This window comes from Porites lutea, chromosome 11, assembly GCF_958299795.1.
Source record: "Porites lutea chromosome 11, jaPorLute2.1, whole genome shotgun sequence".
Classification (NCBI taxonomy): domain Eukaryota; kingdom Metazoa; phylum Cnidaria; class Anthozoa; order Scleractinia; family Poritidae; genus Porites; species Porites lutea.
This window is the reverse complement of record NC_133211.1, coordinates 23,799,571-23,823,586: the sequence shown is the minus strand read 5'-3', so window position 1 is coordinate 23,823,586 and position 24,016 is coordinate 23,799,571. Positions and strand designations below refer to the sequence as shown.

Sequence of the window (24,016 nt, the reverse complement as noted above, 5' to 3'; positions counted from 1 at the left end):
TAAATAGCTAGCCTTTGGATATGGTCATGTGATCAAAAGTTCGTGATATAATTGGGTAATTTATTTTAGGAAAATTTGTATGACGACATCCTACCGAAAACAAAATGCAGAAAACTTGAAGAGTCATGTAATAAAAGGTACATGACGCAATGGGCTTATGTTATTCCAGAAAACAAAATGGGTGACCGGGAAATGAAATTCGTAATCATCTGTCTTCTCCTTTCGCAGACAAAACTGTAATGTACTTTCTTAAAACCTCTGGAAATACTACTGAACTAGCCAACGAAATCTGGCTCAGTTTAAGAATCACTGTGGCCCTTGTTTGAATTCAATTGAAAATAAAGAAAACACTTTCAAACTAAACAGCCAAAGGCATTTAGTGTAGAGATTAGAGCTTGTAACATCAGTTCGTAACTTAATGGGGCTGGAGCATCTTATTATTACTCATCTGATTAGATTTTGTTTGGCTAATGTCTCCGATGAAATCTTTAATGTCTTTAATGGCTTTGATATTATATTGGGATAGCAAACCTTTACTGGCTACAAAACATCCTGGTTTCACTTTTTAATGGGGAACCACATTCTATTCGTTGAACCAAAATAATCACCTTATTTTAATAATGAAACTGATTAAACTTGAATACACAGCTTTGTGACCTTTTTAGTTAGAAGTATTTTAAATATATGTACTATTGTATTATGTATTATGTATTATTATTATTATTATTATTATTATTATTATTATTGTTGTTGTTGGTGTTGTTGTTATTCAGATGATGGTTATTATTATCATTATAAGTCAACTCAAATCGTTTACAATTTGTTAATTTTATGTTTATACATTGTAACATATTTATAAATACATGCAACTGCTCACAAAACAACCCCGTAAGGGGATGTGAACAATGTTAAGAGTAGTGATTTGCTAATTCAAATTAAAAAGTGAATACGTTTAGTACTGCATTGTTTCGAAAGTGCAGGAGTTTAGTTCATTTTCAAATTAAATCTTAGGGGTACGATTATCGAGTTATGTTAGGTATGAGTGAAAGGGAATATAAATATAATCCCTTGATTACATGCCAAGAGCGATCGTAATCGATGGGACCTTGAGGCCAACCATTTCACTTTTGAGATGAGGGTTGGGTGATCTCAGAAATATATCATGCAAACCAACCCGTAACGAAAATGAAATTTTTCATCGAAGCAATATCACAGCTTTGACAGGGGAGGTAGACCTGGAAAAAAATTTTTGCCTAAACTATATCACCAGCCTTTGCCCTCACTCATCACAAATTTCAAAAATGGTCGGCCCCTTATGGCTTTATGGCTTACCGATTGTTCACGATGTTTTATGAACATTGTTGCTGTTTTGTTTTTTTGAAAAGAACTTTTCAGGTTACAAGTGACAATAGGCCTCTTACGGTTGGTTCATTAACATCATTAGGCGACTGAACGCGAAATTTCGCTTCGCTATAAGTTGACTTTGCACAGCGAATTCAAAATACACTGAGACCTTTCAAAGCAAAAAGCACAATTGCCGCAAAAGGGAAAAGTCTTGTGATCAAACAAATTCCAGTTCATCTTACTTTGTCGGGCACGACATGATAGATTTGTTTGAACCCTTTAGAACCGTGAGATTTCAAAGAAACTTACCTATATGGAAAACTAATTTCTTAAGACTTACAATTGAAAATAATATTTTCCAAACCTACATTCACCACTTTCTCTCCCTCAGACTCTTACAGTGCAAGGATCGGATATAGGCCTTTATCTCGTCTACCAAGCAAGTGGAATATTCACGGATATTTACAATCCTTAATTATGAAATCTTATTCGTGCTTCTTATTCTTGAACCATAAAAGCGGATCCGTTTTCTAGAATACGCCCCGTACCTCGACAGTTCGATGGTCAAACTATATTGAATAACCTTCTGAGACAAATTTACGGGCACATGAAGGTGTACTACACCGCAAGGAAAGTCGGGGACGCGTTGAAGAACTTGCTGGTCTGGTTTCTCATACCACAAGTAAGTCAACAAACTTGTCTAAAATTAAGGTGGTCGCTATTAACAGAATTGAAAAAATTTCCACCACTGCTGTATTAGATAACGATGAAAATTGTTTTGATCAGGCTTACAATGACATCCCAGATGTCATAGCAAAGAACTGACGCCATTAGCTATTTTACTTGCAGCCGTATTTCTCGACACTGGGAACTCTTCTTCCAAAATCGTCCGCGGGACCTCTTTTGTCCCTCCAACAGTCGCCTCGACGTTCGTGAAGTTCAAGAGAAACCTTGAAGAGAGTTATCGAGATATATCGAGATATTTGGGGATGACATTTTTATGGTAACAAATACGGTAGAAACTGGACAATGTTGATGTTCATCCGTTATGAAACTATAGAAAACGAGGCTTCAATCTTTTTAAAAACGTGTGTGAAAGATCAATGGAGATAGCTTTAGCCGATTGCTAGGCTTTGTAAACATTTTGGTCTGCTTAAACTGAAATAAGCGAATAATTCAGAAACCGCTAGATAGATTTTTTTAATTTGAAATTCTCGAGATTTAACGTCGTTTTATGTGGCCTTTGAGTCTCAAGACAAAGGGCTACAATTCGCTATTTTTTGTCGGAAAATTGAGAGCCCCCATTATTGTCTCCAAGTTACATATTATCGTGGACAACAATAGTTAACATTCCTGAATATTTCAAATGCATTCTTACTGCTGTTCACATGAAAATGAAACCACATGTGAAAATACAAGGTGTCCACCGCGACCTGAATTCAATGTATATATATATACATTTGGTTCGGCTTATGAAAAGTTCGGTTTCTGAACCAGGCTTAATACGAGGTTGGTACTTTCTCAAATCTTCTGGAAATGCTATCCTTTCCTGCCTTTAAGAATCAATGTCGCCCTTGTTCGAACACAATTTGCAGACCAATAAAACACTTTGAAACTGGACAAAAGCATTAAGTAACTGAAAACATCCGCACGCGGCGAATCAAAAAAAATTCATGCAATTCAACATCTCCCCACCCTTTTTCCTCCTCGCTTTTCTCTGCCTCGTCCCCAGTCGATCGCGATCACTTTTTGCGGGATATTTGAATTCATTAAAGAAAGTGGGACGGAGGGAGTGATGGGAAGGGGAAAAAAGCGATTATAGTAGTGGGCTTGGCAAAGAATTCTTGCCCAAACTACATCCCCAAACCATCTCACCACACCCCTTCGCCAAGTTATGGCAAAGGGGTCGGACCCTGAAAAACCGTAGCTCTTTTGATTCACGATACTCTTCGGTACAGGCTATGATATATCTAGGGTCAATATTTGTCTTTAGGTAAGACCTAAACGAAAAATCGGGCCGATTTTTTTCGTTCGCCGTAAGCTTAACAGTTTCCTTTTATCGAGCTCTTAATCAGCTTTTACATTAATATATCACATTTCTTTATGAGACGCTTTCCTTAACTACAAACTGCGGTGGATAAACAATCCATCAAAGAAGCTTTGTTTGAATAACAGTAAGACTTTTATTGTTATTTTGTGGTAGTATTGGAAGAACCTAAATCAGACCTAGATCATGAGACTGTAATGGTCCTGGAGCATAACCAAATGCGTGACCCAAGCTAAGAGCAAAGCTTTGAAATTTATTTTTCAATTTTTTTTGTCGCATGTCAAACAAAAGAAACTTCAAGATTTTTACTGGCTGGAGCAACTCCACTTGTTGCCTCTAAACTGGTTTACTTATCGCCGAGACAAAAGCAAGCTACATATCTTACACTCCCTTCCCCTCCCTTGCAGAGTATTCCTTCCCCCTCCCCGTGAGACTGTACGGACATGCGGGCGTAAGCTGACTTCAAATTCTAGCAGTAATTCTCAAGAAGCTTGTCACTGGTTGAACTGCCGTGTGATGTTCTGCTTCGGCTTAACTCCCTTAGCCGTCGCCTTCCTTTTCCCTCACAGCAATTAAGTTTCTTTGGCAGGATTTTTCGTGGTTTTCTGTGAACAAAGTAAAAGCTCAATGACGACCAGCATCTAGTTTACTCCTAAGAAATTTACAATATTATAAAGGTCTTAGGGCCCGATTACATGAGCAAGATTGAATGGACCGGTTCGCGTGGCTGGCTTTTAGTGCTCGCCCTGCCGTAAACATGAAAAGATGGTACAAATAACAAAGCAAATACAAAAGGAGGTACGCATGGACAAAATTGGAAAAGACTGAAACAGATTGCAATTGTAAATATTTAAAACTTGTTGCCCTAAGTCAGCCTAACAGTTTTCCTTGTTGTTTGTAAAGTTCCATATAATGCTTAGCAGACAATTGTGTGACTCGAAGTTGTGATTTTGTCATTCAAAGTCATTTCGAATACGGACTACCCTGCGAGCAGAGTCTTCTTCGATCTTCCTAGGAAGATCTAAGAAGACCCTGCTCGCAGGGTAAATACGGACGAGTAATTGGCATTAACAGAAGCATATAACCCCGTTCGGGGTTATATGCTTCTGGCATTAATCATAGGGAGATTACGATATGACAACGGCGACGTACATGAAAACTTTACTGAAAAATGGACTTGGTACCTTTAAAACTTTATCGCGATTATCCCAAGTCGCCCCGCTTTTACAAAAAGACCAGAAAAATCACTACAAAACACATAAGTAATAGGCCTTTCACGTTTGTCACACACAAACGTTTTGCCGTCCTCTTCTTTCTGCCGTCCTGTTGCGTAAACTCACTAGTTTCGTAAGGACGTCCCTAATAAAATGAACTATTGACAGCCGTGATACAGCCCCTTTGAACGAGACAAAAATAAACTTTGTGATTGTATAACACCGATGAAACCCGCGCGGTTAGCTGGGATCCCGACATTGTGATGACGGGATCCCGTTTAACCTGGCTGGAAATTTTCCACATAATGACGCTTAAGGCCAGCAAAAGGACAACTGGCAACACAACGCTCGACGTTTTTGAGTATTTGGTTGTCTATTTGCCTAAGTTTTAGCTTGTAATGTCATAATGACTTTATGTAATTATGTTAATCAGTTCAGTTTGAGCTTATTTTCTTGATTTTTCCCCTAGACGACCACCATATTGTCGTGCACTAAGGGTGGTTGCTTACGCGAAGAGTGTTGACGGTATTTTTCTTCGGATTTCATATTAAAAGGGGATATTACAAAGGAACTGTGACGTCACAAAAATTTAAATTTGTGAAATTATGGGATTTGTTGGCATACCCAGAAATAACAAGGTGAAAAAGACGTCTGTCCAACAATCAGACTGTTGGTGAAAATTGGTGAGGAGGTTACAGGCACAGTTATGCTCCGATACGATGACTCCATACAAATCCTTTGAGAATTGGCTTGGATCGTGGATCGGATCGCAAACCTTACGAACCAATCAAATTTTACAAGGATTTTAACAGTCATCAGAACATAATGGTGCTAATATCTCCCCACCAATTTGCACCAACAGGCTCAATTTTAGTAAGTGCATATTTTCCATCTTTTTTTATCTGCACTGAAAATTAAAAAGATCTGTTTCAGCCCCAAAGTGTCTCTTCAGCCCTAAAGGCCAAAGTCTGATTCAGCCGTTCTTGAAGCCATTTGAGCACAATTTTGGCCAAAAAAGCTCAATCAAAAGGCTACTCCAGCCAACGGTAGGGCCCATTTCAGCCTTGGGACCAAATCAGCCCTAGCTTATTGGACTGTATTGGCCCTGATTTAAGGGAGCCAAATTAGACTCAAAAATAGGACTGTATTTTACTCACCGGAACTGCCCTATTTTTAGGGCTAAAAGATCTTTCTGATTTAGAGTGTGGGTATGCTAACCTATCCCATAATTTTACAAATTTAGTTTTCGTGACGTCATTACTTCTCTTCTCTATAACTATTCTTGCATCAAACGTTTCTTGAAATTAAGTAACCCTTTTTGTTGGTAAATTACCTGGTACTGAGCTCTGCGGAGATTTGCTCTAAGGTTCTGTTTTTCGTCTCAGGGACGTATTTGTAAATGAAAATAACAGCCAGTACACATATTACTGAATAGAAAATAAAGGTCCACGAAGTTCCAAAAGTGCCTGAAGAAAACAAACAAAACACGGTCAATCTAGCGACTCACCACTTTAGAGACGAGAGGAAAGATGGACCGAATAACTTTCGCAAAGACTTCTGGGACTGTTACGAGGGACAAAGGAACAGATTGGCCAATAGCTGAACGGCGCATGCCCAGTGACGCTCCCAGAAACAATTTCGAGACTCATATCGGCTACAGTTGCTTTCTCGTCTCTAAAGTGGCAAATGAGCCTCAACAAGAAGTTAGTTTCGGTTTATTGCGGGACATGTCATCATCGAAAAGGTACTTACTGAGCATGTCCAAAAATGTAAGGGACACCATAAGGTTTGTTCCCCAGTTGAGTATGGTGGCGATGGAGAAGGACCTGCCTTTGATGCCAGCTGGAAAAATTTCACTTAACAGAAGCCAAGATACTGTAAAACAACATAATATTATTGGCTATTTAAAGGTTGCCCGTCATTCTGGTTCGGTGTTGTTTATAACTGGATACATGAGACTGTTTTGGGGACGCCATCGCTTTGTTTATTGGCTACCGTAAATGATCTAATAAACACCCTAGGTGTCTATTTAATTTAAGACGCCCAAGCGGGGGCGTTTAAAAGATAGGAGGCGTTCAAAAGAGAGAGGTGTTTCTTCTAATAACTGTAACAAACCCTACAAAAATAATATATGCTTTTGGCAAGAGAGAATGATCTGTGATTATATCGTTACAGTTTATAGACAGCAGACTAGTATCTAGTCCATCCATTGATAAGCCAAGGCTGTTTGGAGAGATCCACATCGTTTTTCTAAAGCTCAACTTCGATGTCAGAATCCTTACTTTGAATCTGACAATGGACAAGGTGCAAACCGCAAACAAGAAACTGAATAAATTGAATGATGTCGCTCTATTTCGCTATTTCCTTTCTGGAGCAATTGTCATGGAGGGCGTTTGTTAGAGAGGGCGTCTAATACAAACGTTTATTAGACAAGAGAGAGAAGGCGTCTATTAAATAATTTACGGTATTTACGGTCTAAAATGAAACTGGATCAAATTCCGTCCTCCAAAACAGTCCCATAGTACAATTCGGCACCACAACGACGCAGTCTCTCCGCTACCTAAACCTGGCCAATAGTTCAGTTTCGAATTAAAAATCATCGCTGAATACAAACATGAACGACAAATTCATACAGGGTTAGCCTCGACGTAAAGTAAAATATTCAAAAATTCCGGCAAGTAAGTGTTTGAAATTTGAAAATACACATAGACAGAGTAATAAGGAGGTCTTTTTCCTCGTTGGAAAATATATTTACTTCAGATGGTGGCTAAGCCTATAAAATATGCGTCTTCACTTCTTTTTTTCAGTGGTCATAGCGAACTCGAAACTGGACTATTGCCACCATTAGCTCCTTCCTACGATAAACACTCTTTAGAAACTGAAATAAGGGTATCGCCAAGCGGCGTCATTTTAAACTCCGATGAAAGAGACACACCTTTCAATTAAATACGGATATTTAACAATTATTCCTCGAGCCCGAATGGGCTCTGAGTCAATAGCCCATGAGGCCGAAGGCCGAATGGGCTATTGACTCAGAGGCTATGAGGATGAGAGGAATAATTGTTTTAGTAAAATCCAACTAGTTGGTCAAAAATATCGAGTTAAAACAACTTTAGCTAGGTAAACCTAGACTTAAAGCCATTGTTTTGATTTTAAAAGCCGGCGCTTTTCGCTACTAGTGGGCTATAACATATAGCCTAGTAGTAGCTCAACCAATCAGAACGCAGCATTGATAATAGACCATTAGTTGGATTTTACTAAAAAATAATAGACAGTGGACATAAACCTTAAAATTGGAAAATTAAATGTCAAAAGAGGAGCACGTAAAACGGTGTTTAAAATATCAACCATGGTGTCAGACCGTATATAAGGCGGTTTTCTGTTTCTCGTACATCTGACGGTGTTCACCGATATGTTGGGAAAATCGGTCCTAAGTTATAATTTCAGGAACCCGACATCTGGACACACCACAGTATTTAGAAAATAATGGATTTAAACTATGGTGGAGTAGGTGCCTTGTGTAATAAACTGAATAAAGAAGGACTTGACTTGGTTCGAGGTAGTTAACGTTAGAGTTAACGTTAGAGCGTTAGCGCGTTAGAGGTTCTTACACCCTGCGAGCAGAGCCTCCTCTTTCTAGACTACGAGTAGTACCCCATTTTTCCTCAGGGATAGTAGAGCGAGCGAAACGAGAGGGCGCGTAAAAATCACCCCACGCGAGAAAGGCGAGGCGCGGCATTTTTCTCTCTCCCCACCGCGTCTCGCCTTTCTCGCCTGGGGTGATTTTCACGCGTGCTCGCGTTTCGCTCGCTCTACTATCCCTGAGGGAGAATAGGGACTACTCGTAGTCTACCTTTTGTCGCGAAAGGAGAAAAGGAAGGTCTGCCTGAATCGCATTAAGCCTTTGAAATCGCCGCAGCCCTAACTTCTAGATTTGTCAATCTTGTTTTCTTTCGCCAAACCGGTTTTTTTGTTTTACTGCAAGCATCAGTTTATCGATAAGCCAATGGTCATAACAGAGCCCTCTATAGCAAGCACATGGTTATTTGGCCTGTCCTATCAACATGTCGCACATGCTCAAAAAAGTTTTTACTCAATTCATGCAGCGTCTTTCCCTGAAAAAAATCGAGCAAGAGACAGAAAAGCTCTGCCGGCAGGGTGAAGTTCTTGTTATCCTGAAATAATTGAATAGCAATATTACGGGGGTAAACTTTCCTTTGTTCGGGGTGGTATAAGAGGGTACAGATATCAAGGTTTTGAGCCATCTTTCCATTGTGTTCCAATTTTCCGGTACTGAATTTCATTTTCTAAACCTGGTTTAATTTTAATTAAATGTTAAAACATGCTTACTTGGTGCGAATGTGACATTAGGGGGCTTAAGAAAAGATACGATGATGATAACGGCAACGAGAACTTAAGCGTGCATCACCCTTTTTTGTACTTTTTTAGGCCGTTTTTTTAACGACCACGACGTGATACTGCCTAATTTAACGTTTTGTGGAGGACGTGAACACGTGAGATAACGATTTTCATTTTCTTATTTTTTTTAAAGTTAGATACAGCCTTTAGAATTCAACTCCAAAAAAAATCACAAATGTTTGACAAATTAAACGACATGGAATAAGAGCGACGAATTTTGAAACAGCGTAAATTCACTTTTCAGGGGAAGTTTTCGCCAGCGTCGTGCTCGTCGTTGCTTAAGCTCCCCATTAGCACATCAAAACCAGCCGCAATTTTCCACAATAATATCAGTGACAGATCATTCATTTCAGTGAACAAGCCTACCTGGACCAAAACTAAACGAGTAGGCCGCGACAAACAGAACAAGAGCACTGAGTGTTAAATACCGCAGACCTTTGCTAGCTAACATTGGTTTGGATACAGTCGTGTCGAGCACAGACGAAGTAAAGTTTGTCGGAGAGTAAAATGTTGAAGAATTTGTTAAAATGGTCGACATAGCTGCAGTAGAAGTGGTGGGTGCCATAGTAGATTGGGAATGTATCCGTGAAGATGGCAGTGTAGTTGAATTATAATAGCATTTTCTTTGGGGCTCTCCGAGCGACGTGTAGTGAGCAATGATGCCCAGTGTTAGTATGCTGACGGTCATGATTGAAACACCTATGAGCAGGAAACGGCGGCGACCTGCAAAAAGAGAAAACAAAGACTAAAAAAGTCGTCTCTAAAATTTGTTGGCCAAAACCATTGACAAAAAGTGACAAGAAAAGCATACGCACCGCCTTTATCTACACTGCTGAGAGAAATAATTGTCGCAAAGAGCTGTAAGAAAGAAGACAGCAAAAATTACTATTTTGGCAGATATGGTAAGGCATGGACCTCACTCACAATCAGTCACATGTTCACATGTAGCCATTCACACGAACAGTCGAAGCCAACAGTAAACCAATTAGAACACAGCGATTCACGCGGGAAAAATGAAGCGTGTGATTCGAGTAAACCGCGGGAAACCGGTGACAGGCAGAGGAGAACATAACTTTTCCTCGATTGAAGTTTTATTTTCTCTTTTCTTGGGGGGGGGGGGGGGTGGGGGGGGGCGGTTAAATGAATGACGATGAGCTTGAAATAACGGAATATGAAATTTAAACCAAGGATTAAGTTAAACAACGACATCACCACTCAGTCTAAACAGAATCATTCTGTTTAGACTGAAAAGCAGCTACTTGGTTGAAATACATAACAACAGACACTGTAGCAGCCATGGGACCCTGTATATCAGCAAATGTTTAACATTTCATTGTTTTCTTTTCTATTGCCATTACAACACGACACTTGCACGTTACATGCTATTCCACGCACAGTAATAAGGAATTGTTAGTTGACTTTCATACCTTAGCAAGACCTATACCTAAGCTGGCGAGTGTAGCTTTCTCACCACTTTGAAACCCAAGCGCTTGAAAGATGGTAGAAGCATAGTACACAATGGTTGGTTGCCCTGTGAACTAAGAAGAATCAATGAGCCGTAAGTACCACTGACAAATCTTTGACCGCAGCTGCACTGTGAACTGATCATGAAAAAGTTCAGCGGTTATCGCTATAACGCGCGAAGTCCCTTTCCTTTTCGTGCAAAAAAGAAATCACCTCCAATTACAATTCACCGGTCATAAACTACAGGAGGATTATTCAGTTGGGTGAACAAGCAATAGTTAGGACTGGTCGACGGTATATGAAGGCAGCCAGCAGTAGCTAATCTTTGAGAAAATTGTCTACCCAAACAATCCCAGAAATGTTTTCGGGACAGACAAAATCCCTTAGCTCACATCTCTCTCGTAAGGCCTGGGTCACAGTGCGTATTCGACTTTCTTTTACCCCCCGCCCCCTCCTACATCTTCCAGGTTGTCAGAGCAGGTGATCATTTAAAGCAAATGAGCAACAATGGTAAAGCAACTTTAACTTTTCCTCCAGTTAGATCATTAATGACCAAGGCAACTCGTGTAATGTCAGCGTCCTTGATTTGAGGCAAAGCATACTGAAGAATAAAGAATTTGCGAAAAGATTACAGTGTACATCGCCGAAAGCGATTTATTCGCTGAAATAAAGAGAACTAATAAAGAAAGTGATCTATGAAAAGAGAATGGGGGTAAAAGTCCGTTTAAGACAGCGAACTACAGGCAAAGTTAAAGTTACTGCTACCACTTCTGTACATTTTCAGGACAACATTTCGAACGCCCCTAAAAAGCTAAAGTTTATAACAAATAAACCAATATTTTACTTTCCATTCATACCTGTTGTAGAAATACTACTCCACAACCAATGAACATTCTACTTCTCATGTTATCCAAACGGCTTATAAGGTCTGTGAATTTATATCGCTAGGAAAAAAATACAATCAAACATCAGCAATTCTACTCATAAGCCTTGAACTCCCAGGTCCGTATTGCAGCTTTCATGAATTTAAAACACGGATACTTTTTATTAAACATTAGAAAAATAATTGAACTGTTTTTCATTTTTCAAAGGCTGTTTTTCTTAACATAATAATATCTTTTTTGGTAAAATTTATGTCCCATACATAACAGTGGGTTTTTTTTATAAGAATATTGTTATTCCTGCCCAGGCTAAATATTCTTATTTTTCTTCTGTAGTTCTTAGCCTGAAAACATCCTTATATTATTCCTCAATTATATTTGAAAAAGAAAAAAACTATCATATACTTTTTGCTGTTTGTTCATTTCTACTGTGCTGTATACTATAGATCTGTATTTCATGTACCGTTCATAGAACTGTCATTAGCAATAATTTTGTGCGGTCAAGTTAAAAACATATTTTTTCACATTTTCAACACTCAAAATAATATCCTTTCCGAAATCTCAGCCACGAGCTTATTCTTAAAACATTCTTAAAATTTCACAAATTTCAGCCCCGATATTCTTATCAAATAATTATATTCTCATATTGGAAATGTGGAGCGTTGCGGTGTTTGGAGTGATTGTGAAATATTGTAGCAAGTGTTTTGTGGGTGACCGGGGGAGCCCGCAATCCTAGGGCGCATTCTATTCAACCAAAAAGTCCGGTTTAAATGTTCGGTAACTTCCGATAGTGAATGGAACAGCATTTTCCAAAATTTCCCAAAAAGAGGACAACCTCGCAAGGTATACCCAAATTTTCATAAACTTTTTCCCGGAAGTTTTCTTTCCATTCAACTTTTGCCGCGGAATTTCTTGAATTTTCGGTTGAATGGTTCGTATTAGGGGTGGACCATTTGATTTTTGATGGGGGGTTGTGCAAATCCCAAAAAAAATATCGAGCATATGTTTCTGGATAAAAAAAAAAGGTCTTGCAGAATTCTTAAGAAGGAAAAAAAAATCGAGCAGCCTTATAAACCTGGGCGTGGCAAAGGATTTTGCGTGATGCGTGACGGCCCCAAAAGTAGCTGTGAGTCACATGATACAGGACTGGGCATGACTGGGTTGACAGGCCTACACGACTCCCCAGCGCGTGTTTAAAATAGCCTTTTTATAGTTTGGCTCTCACGAGTATGTCTTTGAGCGACTGCCCTCTTTTATAAGATACGAGGGGCGGTTTTTTGTAGATTTCGCTCAGTAATGGTTGTTGTTCTATTAAATGCCAGTTTTTCATGAGAATTTGCTTTAGGTTTGGCACTGATGGTTGGTATTGTGTGACAAAAGGCAAGATTCGTTGGTTTGTCTTTGGTTTCTTTTGAAGGGCTAGTTTCCTGTCTTTGAAGTTCACCTCTGAGAGGGTTGTGTTAATAAGATCCCCTGGGTAACCCCTCTGTAGCAGATGCGCTTTGAAATTTGTAATTTTCTCTTCGAATATTAGTTTGGAAGAGTTTGTTCTGAGGAGACGGAGGGCTTCCCCTTTAATGAAGCCTTTTTTAACTCCTTGCGGGTGACAGGAAGCAAAATGGGAATACTGAAATGTCTCAGTTGGTTTGAGATGAGTACGCACATCAAGGATTGCGTCTCTTTCGAATCTTTCCCCTTTGTAGATGTAGGTGTCCAGGAATGTTGTTTCCTTATCGGAAATTTCAGCCGTAAATTTGATCGTAGGGTGATGATTGTTTGCTTGTTCAATGAAATGTTCTATTCTGTCTCTGTTTGTAGTCCAGAGCGAGAAGATGTCGTCTATGTAACGTTTCCAAACGAGCGGTTTAAAAAGGCTTTGGCTAAGGATTTCCGTCTCTATCTTGTTCATGAATATATTAGAAAAGGCGACTGCCATTTTCGTGCACATGGCCGTACCATGTGTTTGAAGGTAGTTTTTTCCATTAAACTGGAAAGAATTTTCTTGGAGAATTAGCCTGAGCGCTCGTTTTAGTAGTTGTGTAGGGATAGGAGGTTCGTTTCTATAGAATATTTCGTATGCTCTGCATACCGTGTCTATTCCCTCCTCTTGCGGTATATTTGTATACAAGCTCGTAACGTCCATTGAAACAAGTATGACGTCCGCTGGGACTTTCGTGTTTTCTATGAAATTGACGAAGTCGGTAGTATCTTTAAGATACGACTTTTGTTGTTGTGCTATCGGCTGAAGGAGTTTGTCGACAGATGATGATAATTTCTCCGTTTTTTAAACTATAGATAACTCCAAATACTAAATGCGTATATTGAGAAGCCAGATTACTGTGCAATTTCCCCTTCTTTGAAGTCCCTCTCTCTTGCTTTGAAAGCAAAAAACAGGATTCAAATAAGATGGAATTTCCAGCTCGCCCTTTGGACAAGTTGGAACCATTACACGCAAGTTTGAAAGCTTTTCTCAGTAGTATTACGTAATTAGAAAGAAAAAAACGTTCACTTGTTCAGTGGGCAAGTGATCTGTTGGGAAAGTACAGAGAGTGATGCATATAACATCCACTAGCCTGACAAGGAAATCAACTAGCCGCAGGTTAGTGGAGATGTGTTTCTTTGTACACTGAATAAAGATGAAACTCTTGAAAGAAAGATGTAAACTTCAAAATGCATTGCGTGTAAAGGTGGTTTTTAATAGCCTAAAGGGTGAATTTTGAGTGGCTGGTGATGGTCAAGTTATTAAACTTCAAAATTTGTGTTTTAAATTTCCATTAAAAAAAATATCATGCAAGGACAGGGAGATTAAAAAAAAAATCCTGCAGGGCTGGAGCAATAAAAAAAAATATCTAGCAGTCTAAAAATCCTGCAACCCCCCCATCAAAAATCAAATGGTCCACCCCTTACGGAAATTAACAGGTTTCCAGAATTTATGGAAACTTTTCCGGAAAATTCCGGACCATTTGCCACTGTTTCCAAATTTTCGAAAGTTTTAGTTGAATGGAAAGCGCCCCTAATCTCCAGGTTGCTATTACATGTGCGGCACGTATTTAGTCAGCAATCACGCACATTTCGACCTTTATGACCACTCGTAATCTGGTCACGCGCGTTTGACCTTCTCTCACGCAAAGCACAGCGCTGTAGCAAGAGCCTTTACATCGATCTCGTCTGCACTCTGTAACCTTTGGTTATTACTAGCAAGTAAAGCACTTACATATTCCACATTGAGCCCAGATTTGATTTTTGTCAGCTCCTCGTACGGATCATCTGACCAGCGAAGCTTCTGAATCATTCTACACGCCTTGAAGTCAACAAAACCAACAGATTAAACTCTTGTATTAATCTCTTCTGTACACTGGTGCTACAGATTATCATTATTTTTTTTATTGTTACAAAAATAATATTAGCACCTTTTCATCTTGTCCGTTCACTATAAGCCACCTGGGACTGTGAGGTAAAAAGAACATGCCGACACCTTGAATGAGGGCTGGCACACCTGACAGGCCAAACATGTAGCGCCTACATTGTACAAAAAATAACACAATAAAAATGTCGAGCATATCGTTGGTCGTTCCAGAAAATATTCATGCAGCAGTCTCCATGGAGACAATATTGAACTTACTCAACAGGACGGGAGAGGTAAAAAGACGGCAAACCCTGTGTGACAAGCGTGACAATAATTTTGTTTGAAAAAAAATTCGGCGGAACTTCACCCTCTGTTAAACAGATATTTAGGCCAGAAAACATTAATGTTAAGCGAAGACCACGACAAAACACGCAAATTGTAACCCTGTCACGTTTGTCACACACAAGCGTTTTGCCGTATTCTTCTTCCTACCGTCCTGTTGAGTAAACTCAATATTTTTGTTTTGAGTCCCCCACACCTTTTGAAATACCAGTTTAGCTTCAAACTTCTAGCTGTTAGCCCTTTCCCTACTACCCGTGGGAATTTCCAATAACCCTCCATGTGGCAAGAGCCCCCTGGGCTTAGAAAGTTTTTGAACCACACATTGGCGGCCCAAAATGACAAAAGTTAGATAATTTCATGGACTTTCTGGTAACAATGGTTACTGAGGCCAGCATTCTGACCCTTTCGCCATGAATCAAGTTGTTAGAATTTAGGGTACAGTATTCATGCCGACTTACCAACCAGATGGCAAATCAATGAACCACACATTGACTGAGTAGGCCAGAAGGATTCCAAGGCAGATTCCCACTTCATTGAAGGAAACTAAAAGGCCCCTTTTATTCTGTAAAAATGCAGGGTGAACAAATCAACGTTTAAAAACTGTTCTTTCCCTAAAGACTATTCATGACTAGCCTGTCCTAAGCTCTAAATTATCAGTGCTACAAATAATGATTTTGCTTTTAAGAAAGGACAACACAGGTCGTCATTTTAGTTGGGCAAACCAGAAAAAATGTTGGACATACATTAGCTGGACCTTAGGTTAAACAGCCACAAGAATGTCACAAAAGCACTTGTTTTACCTTATTGCATGAAATTTTGGCGACACTTAAATTTAGCAAATTTAGAAAAATCGTCCCAAACATCGTGTCGCTAAATTAAAGTGAGAACGATTATGAAATTCCTCAGCCAATATTTTGGTCAGTTTCACGCACTACCTTAAATATGAGTGGGGACAGCATAAAGATATGACATAACAGTTGCAGTTTCGTTTGTTTCGTTCAAAATTAAGTTTCAGAACGTCGTGTGATTTTGATTTAAATGAGGCTATTGACGTTTACGATTTTATCACATAAATGTTCTATTGTCGTCGTAAAAGTTTTGAACACCTTAATTCGCCATAGTTTCAGTTCGTGAAATTGTGAAAATTAAGTGACTTGTGTTCCAACATTTACGAAAAATCACTAAATTAAAGTGCCGCTAAATAAGGATCTTCAAAATTGCTAAATTAACGTGTCGCCAAAATTTCATGTAATAAGGTAATAAGCAAAACTAAGCTTTTCTACAACATGAAAATTCCAAATTCAGCTTTTATGGAGGACATAAAGAAGATAAACAAGCAAGATAAAGTTTTTTCAGTGCCTGTTACTCAAGCTATTCATTTCACCACACAGTCACATAGTAAAAAACAAGGCTGTGCACCAAGAAAAAACTGTTAGGAGCCTAAAAGCTCTGAATCTTCACAAAGTCACACAAAAACCTTACTTGATTTGCATTTCATTAAGGTACAAGTACTTATGTTTCTTAGGGTTTTTTTTACAGAGACAAAATAAAGGGTACATTCCATTGATCGGATTCCGGAATAAGAATACGCAACGGTGTTCTTGCAGATCTCTAGTACGGTGATTTTGGGGCCACTTGAACGCTACATACATTAGGGCCGGGTTGTTCGAAGCTGGGTTAAGATAACCCAGGGTTAGTGAGAAATTTGAACTCAGAAACTCAGATATGAGAGCTTAAAAAACAAATTCAGTTTAATTCTCTTTACCTACAATTTGATGATTGGATACTCTAAAAAGAATAGAGAAAATCATCCGAGAGAGTGCTTTTGATGAAAAGAAAAAGAAGCCCGGGTTAAAATTTAATCCTGGGTTAGCGCTAACCGGCTTTCGAACAACTGGGCCTAGGATATTTTATTTCAAGCAGATTTCTAGCTATTTCAAAGCAATGACTGCCAAAATGAGTGATTTTTAAGGTTTATTCCTCATAATCTCATTCCGGAATAAAGGCAATCAAACACGCCCAAAGAGCCATAAACATAGGCAAGCTGGGTAGCTGAGGTCTCATTAAAGTAGATATTCATATTAATACAAAGTTAACGTAAAATAAGGAATGATATTCTGGGGGGTTGAAGGCATAATAACTGTACTCACTGCAGGTGCTATCTCAGAGATGTAGATACATTCAGCAATGGCTGACAACGAGACACCAAATCCAACAATGAAACGACCTACAAACTGTAAAATTGTTACCATAAGTGATTTAGTCAGGGTTGAGTGTCACCAAGGGCCAGGGGAAGGGAATTTCGCCCGGGTATTATGAGCATATCGGCAGCTACTTTTACAGAAAACAAAGGGAAATAGAACCAAAAGCAGACAGACTTGCATCTATATCTGTCATGGGTATGGAAGGGAAAGCAAAGGAGTGTCTAATGTGTTCATCTAATAATAATAATAATAATAATAATAAATTTTAAGCAGACTTTTAAAGACTCACAAGTACTGCAAATGAAGGTGCCAATGCTAAGATTATTGCTCCAACAAGAAACAAAACAGAATTAATGATGATTGCCATACGTCTTCCCACATAATCCACAATAAATCCTAAGAAAACAAAATAATGATTTGTAGTGAATACTATAAAGGGAAAAGTAAAGAAAAGTTTCAAAAATTAATTTGCCTTCTGCACTCAATTGCCAATCCACCTACTTTTGCATCCTAGCTCTGTTTACTTTAAAACCTAATGAGAACCCTGAGTAAATTACAAAATGAGAGAGATACAGTGGAAGCTCTTGTAAGTGGACACCTTCGGGACGTGAAAAGGTTTCCTCACTGGGGCTGGTCACTTACGAGAAAGTAAAATACCGAGTTTGTATGGGAGTTGAGACAAACAGGGTTTTGTGAAGGTGGCTGTTAGTAGAGCTATAATGATATCCATCTACAGGAGTTTCAATAAGCACCGACAACAGACGAAAGGGGTCGGCTACATTGCTCAGAGAAGTTGGCTACTTTTTTCCCTCTAAGAACAAGCAACTAGCTTGAATAATGCCATGGACAAAAATAGAATTTTTTCACGTAAAAATGTACGTAACTTAATAATTATCATTTGTTCATTGCTTGTGGGAGTTAATTGCGTGGCTAATAAATCAAAATTTGACTTAAAGCCAAATCTTCTTGAATGGAAGACTTGCTCTTTTATACTCAGTTTATTCCCCTGAATGCTGGAAATCTGAATCTGATTCTAAGGAAGCATGACCCCAGACACCCCTTAAATATGTGGACCACTGACCCCTTGTTGATACAGTCGGTTACTCAATTCAAACCTGCTGGCTACTTCAATTTTCACTGAAACCCCTGCTGCTTATGAGAATGTCCATCAGGAGAGTTTCCACTGTACAATATAATGATGCTTGAGTGGACGTACCTCCAGATAAAGATGCTAACACAGCACCCATCAGCATTGAACTGACAACCATCTCCTGTTTGATGCAGTCCAGCTGGAATTCACTCCTTAATTGAAGAATTGCACCTGACACAATGCCTGCAGGACACCCATAAACAGCTCTCTAAAAATTGTTTGTGGAAACTAACTGGCATACTATTTTGAATTCAGAAATCTGAATCTATCTATTTTACTGAGAATTCTTTAAAGATGATAGAAAATTTCACAGAAAATGGGGTGGGAGCAGTCCTTTCGGCCGACCTCTACCCATGCTACTAAGAAGTTCATCTCTTTCTTGTTTATAAGAGATACATAATCATCTAGGTGATTCATACAACAAAATGTCAGATCTATTTGGACTTTGATGCTCACAGCAGAATTATGAAAGAAGGCAGGTCTGAACAACTAACGCAAAAAATTTCATACCAATGTCATAACCAAAGAGAACTCCACCAACTGCAGCTACACCAGCTGCTGCTACCAGGTAAATAAATGAACTCTCTGAGCAACAAGAACTAACAAAAAACAAAAGGTACCACTGTGAGAAATGTATTACTGTTAATATACATATAACAGATAAATTTATTTCATAAATAATGGGTACATGTATCTTTAACGAGGTTAGCACTAATAATCAGAAACTGTGTAAGAAGCTAGCCGACCAAAACTGCCTACATATGTCCTTGCGACTCTGAGAGATTCAAAAACAATATTACGCACTAATTCGCAGATGCTCTATACAGGGTTTAGAGTGTCTGCATTGTAGGCTATGTTTTTATAATGCAGTGTTTACGGTCTTTCTAAAAGTTAGATTGGGATAAATATTTGGGGGGAGAAGGGATGGCGCAGTGGTGAGAGCACTCACCTTCCACCAATGTGGCCCGAGTTTGATTCCCGGACCCGACGTCATATGTGGGTTGAGTTTGTTGTTGGTTCTCTTCTCTGCTCCGAGAGGTTTTTCTCCGGGTACTCCGGTTTTCCCCTCTCCGCAAAAACCAACATTTCTAAATTCCAATTCGATCCGGAATGCTCGAGCGTTTAATACATGAGCCCCTGGCTCGGGAGATTGGGCAACTACTCCTCACGCTATCGAGCTTAAATAAAATTAATTAATTAATTAATTTGTATGAAACATTTTTTATGCTCTTTTTTCTTCAAGGTGGATCTACAACTTTTAATTTCATGGATACTATTAATCAATGAGTAATTCCATCATTGCATTTTGACCACTTCCTGCTGGTCTTTATCAGGCGATGGTGTCAAATTATGTGCTTTATGGGACACCCGTAAACTACCGATTATAAGCCCCCCAACATAACAGCTGGATCTTCCTCCCTACATCTGTATGCTGATGACACAACGCAATATATAGCCCACGAGAGCCCCCGCACATTAGAATCTAAACTGAATCAAGATATAGAGAGATTAACTCTCTTGTTCACTGTGAATTACCTGCAAGTAAACGCTACTAAAAGTCACGCCATGACACTGGGGAAATCTCAGTACCCATATAATCTTTTTATAGGTGATAAGTCCATCGAAATTGAACCAACTCTCAAGATTCTTGGCGTTACATTGGATCGGGATTTGTCTTTCAAGCACCACCTGGCATTCATGCTGAAGAAAGCGTATGCTAAGATAGCCGCACTACGGAGGATTAAGCGCTTAGTTCCTTCGGACGTTATGATTTCCCTTTATAAAGCCTACGTATTAACACATTTAGAATACTGTTGCCCACTACTTCGTATGACTTTTGCCTAGCAATGGCTGATATGGACAAGCTTGAGCAAAGACGTACCCTGCAATCGCTCATCTTATTTTTTAAATGTTTTAAACTAGATGGCCGTAATTATATTTCCAAATGTTTTACCCCTTGGCTATCTAAATACAATCTACGAGACAGTGAATAGCCTCCATATAACAGCCTTGTCATGCACAACTCTTTTTTATACATGATTGTCCACATATGGAATCAATTACCAACTGTAACCAAATCCTCGACCACTTTAGCGCAATTTCGTGCTCGCCTTAATAATGTCAATTTCACAGGGTGCCAATGTATGAACTGTATATAATTTATCTATTTTTACATTTCTACATACTCTTGGGTTAGTTTATATACATATATAATTATACTGATATAAATATATTTTTTAATATTTTAATCAGTTTATAATGATTAGTCCGTTTTAAACTATTTTTAATGCATGTTCTTAGGTTTTTTTTTAGTGTTTTTTTTTTTTTTTTTCAGAAAATAGTTTCTTAAAAAATTTTCCCAAAAGTCAATGTTTTTAGGTTTTTCTTAATATTTGTATATACATAATTCACTTTTTATCCTGTTTTGTATTTTTTAGTTTGTCGAGTGTTTTTAACATGAGCCTCTGGCTCGGAAGATTGTGTAAACACTTCCCACGTCTTCGACATTAAATAAATCATTCATTCATTCATTCATTCAACCCCTCCCAGTTATGAGTCCGTGATCTACCAGTAAACAAAAAAAATACACAGATATAAATCCCCCTTCCAGCTTTTTTTGAAATAAATTTAATTTATAATGTGTGGTTCCAGAAAAAAAGAACAACCCACCCCCAGGGAAAGGATTTGCCGCATGACCCCCCTCCCCTCTGGATTTTCCAAAGTTGGCCCCTAAAATATACCCTGCCCCCTTCCACTTCGGAATTTCCAAAATTTTCACACACACCCCAGAAATATAATGGCCTTTTGAAGCATGGAAGACCAGTAAATGCAAAAAAACTCTTTTGAATTAACTGTCTCCCAAGGGACCAGTCATTAAGTGTTTATTCATCACATGTGCCTCAAGGTTTAAGTGTTTTGTGATCGATATAACTTACCCATTAACAAACTGAGGTTGAACGAGCTCAAGCTGTTCCACCAAGTGGCTGTTCATGTCATCAGATGGTTCAGGATCAAGAAGACTTGCTACAAGCATTAAAATACAAACATTTGAACTTCATAGTACTTGGGTTTTCACAGTTAAATTATCACTAGCACTTTTAAACATGTCAAAGGCATGCAACCATTATGTATTGCTCTCATTGCTTATGGTGAATTTAACAAATCGACAACAAGTGGAACCACGAGCCATAGGCAAATGGAAAATTTTGATGACATTTCTGTGGTCCATAAGAGTGCAGACCATGGAAAATTGTTGTTGATTTGTTTTGTTTTGCAATAACACTGATATCGTGATGCCTGTTTCCATTAAAGTTTCTCGGAAAATCACGTGCACAAGAAAGAGAACAACAAACTGCCCCACCATCATATCATTACCATGCTCAGACTCTTATTGACCATATGGCTCTTGACCAATCAGTGTGTGAAAAATCATTCAGTAATGGCAAAAACACATGTTGAAGGCCAAAATGAAATTCAGGATAAAATGGTTTCAACCTGTGTTGATTCTCAATTTCCTTTGTATCTTAGGCCTAATATTATATTGTATGATCATAAACAATTAGGATTAGGACAGAAATGAAAATGAGAATCATCCAACATTAAAACCATTTTAACTATAAGAATTTCATGTTGCTGCTACAATTAACACATATATCCAATGGCACATGAATAGAAGTTGATGTCATACATTACTCAGGTAAAAGTGTACATTTCAAGTTTCATTTAAGCAAGGTTTGTTTGTTTTACATGCTGAGTTTTATATTTTTACTGGATTTCGTTATTTGAGGTGATGTTGAAAGGTGACTAACAAAAACAATTTGTCAGTGCAATTAAGAGCAATGTGTCCGGGAAAGAGCTTTTTCTGTATTAGCCTGTGTCTCAGACGTAATTTAACCTCGGTTAGTAACGTCTGTGAAGCAGCACCAATGGACTCAACACATCACCCGCAATGCATTTCGAATTTCCTTTCAACCGGATTGACAAATCAACAATGGCTTTTTTAACAGGTCAATCATGACAGGCACGTACACAAATCTTAGTACACAGGTGGGGACCCAGAACAAGGATTTTGGCCCTGTTTCGCAGATGGACTGAATCAGAGTTTAGTTTCATCTAATGCACAGGCTATCTTTGTATTTGACATTGCTATATGGTCAATGCCAGTATAATTATATTAGCATCAGGTCCTGATATCAAAATTACATCACTCCAAAACAGGGTGTTCATTAGGCATCAGAGATCAGGGAATTCTCCATTTACTGTGTAGAATTTTCCGGCAAACTTTCAGTAGCGTATAACTATTAATTTTCTATTTAGACATAGAGCCTTGTTCAAAATATTCTCCTGTAATGTTACACCTTTCTCCATTGTTACTAGAATTAATTCTTAATGAAAAAACTGCAAAACAATGTCTCTACACCTGGTCAACAGCATGTTTGGAAGTACCGACTAGAGACAAGGCCTTCTCTTTCACTAGGTCTTAGTTTTAGTCTATAGGATGCTAGGACTTAAGTCTTCTTTTATGGGTAAAAAACACCCCAATCAGAACACAGGTTGCAATTTATCTGGCCTGTACTCTTAGAAGCAGTCATATAATAAAAACAGTTCTACCTTTCAGTGTCTCAGAACTTAACAAAAGAAGCCTTCCTTGGTTTGGAAATGTTGTCACCTAAAAGCATAACTTCTCAAGTCTAAATTTAGTCACTGCTTTGGATGAACACTTTTGGACACTTTAATTGGTCGTCAAGGTCTTGAAACAAGGGCAATTTACAATTAAGATCAAGTTTAGTATTCTAAAAGTAGTGGTCGATATTGCCTGATTATGCATTCTTCTGCTCTCTACAAGCTTTCGGTCAATACCATTTTGTTTCCATATTTAATTGAGCTTAATAGTGTGAGAGTATAAAAAAATAATAAAATTAATAGCAAAAAGAATTATTGTAATAAAACAACTTCCTTTTCTTTATACCCTTAAACTGGCTTACATAGATTAGCAAATGCTGCACGAGGGCCAGTTTTACAAACAAAAGGGGATGCTCGATAAACCAAGTCAAAATATGCACTATTGTCTCGTTCTATTGTGTGAAGTTTTTTGTGTTATTGTGTAAGAGCTAAGGATCATTGTTGTGTTCTCGAGTCTTGCTATTCACTTGGTATATCGTGCACCAGCCGAATAAAAGCATTAAAAAATAAGACAAAAAAGTCATAAATATCTAAAGACATAAAGCTTACATTATTAACTGATAATTAATCACTACATAAAGTCTAAATAGAGACTTACTCGTATCTCTTCTACCAGGATAATACTCCCCACACTCGAGTTCCATATTAGCTAAAATTTCATGCCCTTTCATCGAAGAAATTCGGATTCCTGATAGTAAATTACAATGCACTTTTTTAATACATCAAGTGCTTCTGAAGAGTCCGCCATATTTTCCCCCTAGGGGTGACGCGAGAACCTGGAAACAAGGAAAAGAAAAGAGCCACAGGTCACCCAAGTTCTTGAGGGCCAGAAAATAGCGTGTGCGATCTCGAGCTGAGCGGCGAAACGACAACAACAAAAAATACTGATGACAATAATAACTAGGAATACGAATCTCGCAAT

General features: G+C 38.5%; 1 protein-coding gene across 1 annotated transcript; it reads right to left on the bottom strand.

Annotated features, from left to right (window-relative positions):
* Window positions 1-3,565: 3,565 nt before the first annotated feature.
* On the bottom strand, window positions 3,566-23,826 carry LOC140952780 (solute carrier family 2, facilitated glucose transporter member 12-like). Its single transcript, XM_073402224.1, has 16 exons — window positions 23,693-23,826; window positions 21,348-21,435; window positions 18,922-19,010; window positions 18,478-18,594; window positions 17,551-17,657; window positions 17,208-17,291; window positions 15,516-15,619; window positions 14,780-14,888; window positions 14,584-14,670; window positions 11,346-11,432; window positions 10,452-10,562; window positions 9,840-9,882; window positions 9,391-9,747; window positions 6,358-6,480; window positions 5,939-6,071; window positions 3,566-3,996 (listed from the first exon to the last, which is right to left on the bottom strand). The coding sequence occupies exons 1-16, from the start codon at window positions 23,763-23,765 to the stop codon at window positions 3,861-3,863; spliced, it is 1,848 nt and encodes a 615-aa protein (XP_073258325.1). The 5' UTR covers window positions 23,766-23,826; the 3' UTR covers window positions 3,566-3,860.
* Between the last annotated feature and the right edge of the window lie 190 nt (window positions 23,827-24,016).

What these genes read in the sequence shown, in the direction of transcription:
- LOC140952780 (XM_073402224.1), bottom strand. Translation starts at nt 23,765, where the DNA reads ATGAAAGGGCATGAAATTTTAGCTAATATGGAACTCGAGTGTGGGGAG. An exon ending in TCTCTTTGGTTATGACATTG is followed by an intron (nt 18,595 to 18,921) that starts GTATGAAATTTT and finishes GGTGTCCTGCAG; the next exon opens with GCATTGTGTCAGGTGCAATT. An exon ending in TGAACGGACAAGATGAAAAG is followed by an intron (nt 14,671 to 14,779) that starts GTGCTAATATTA and finishes GTTGACTTCAAG; the next exon opens with GCGTGTAGAATGATTCAGAA.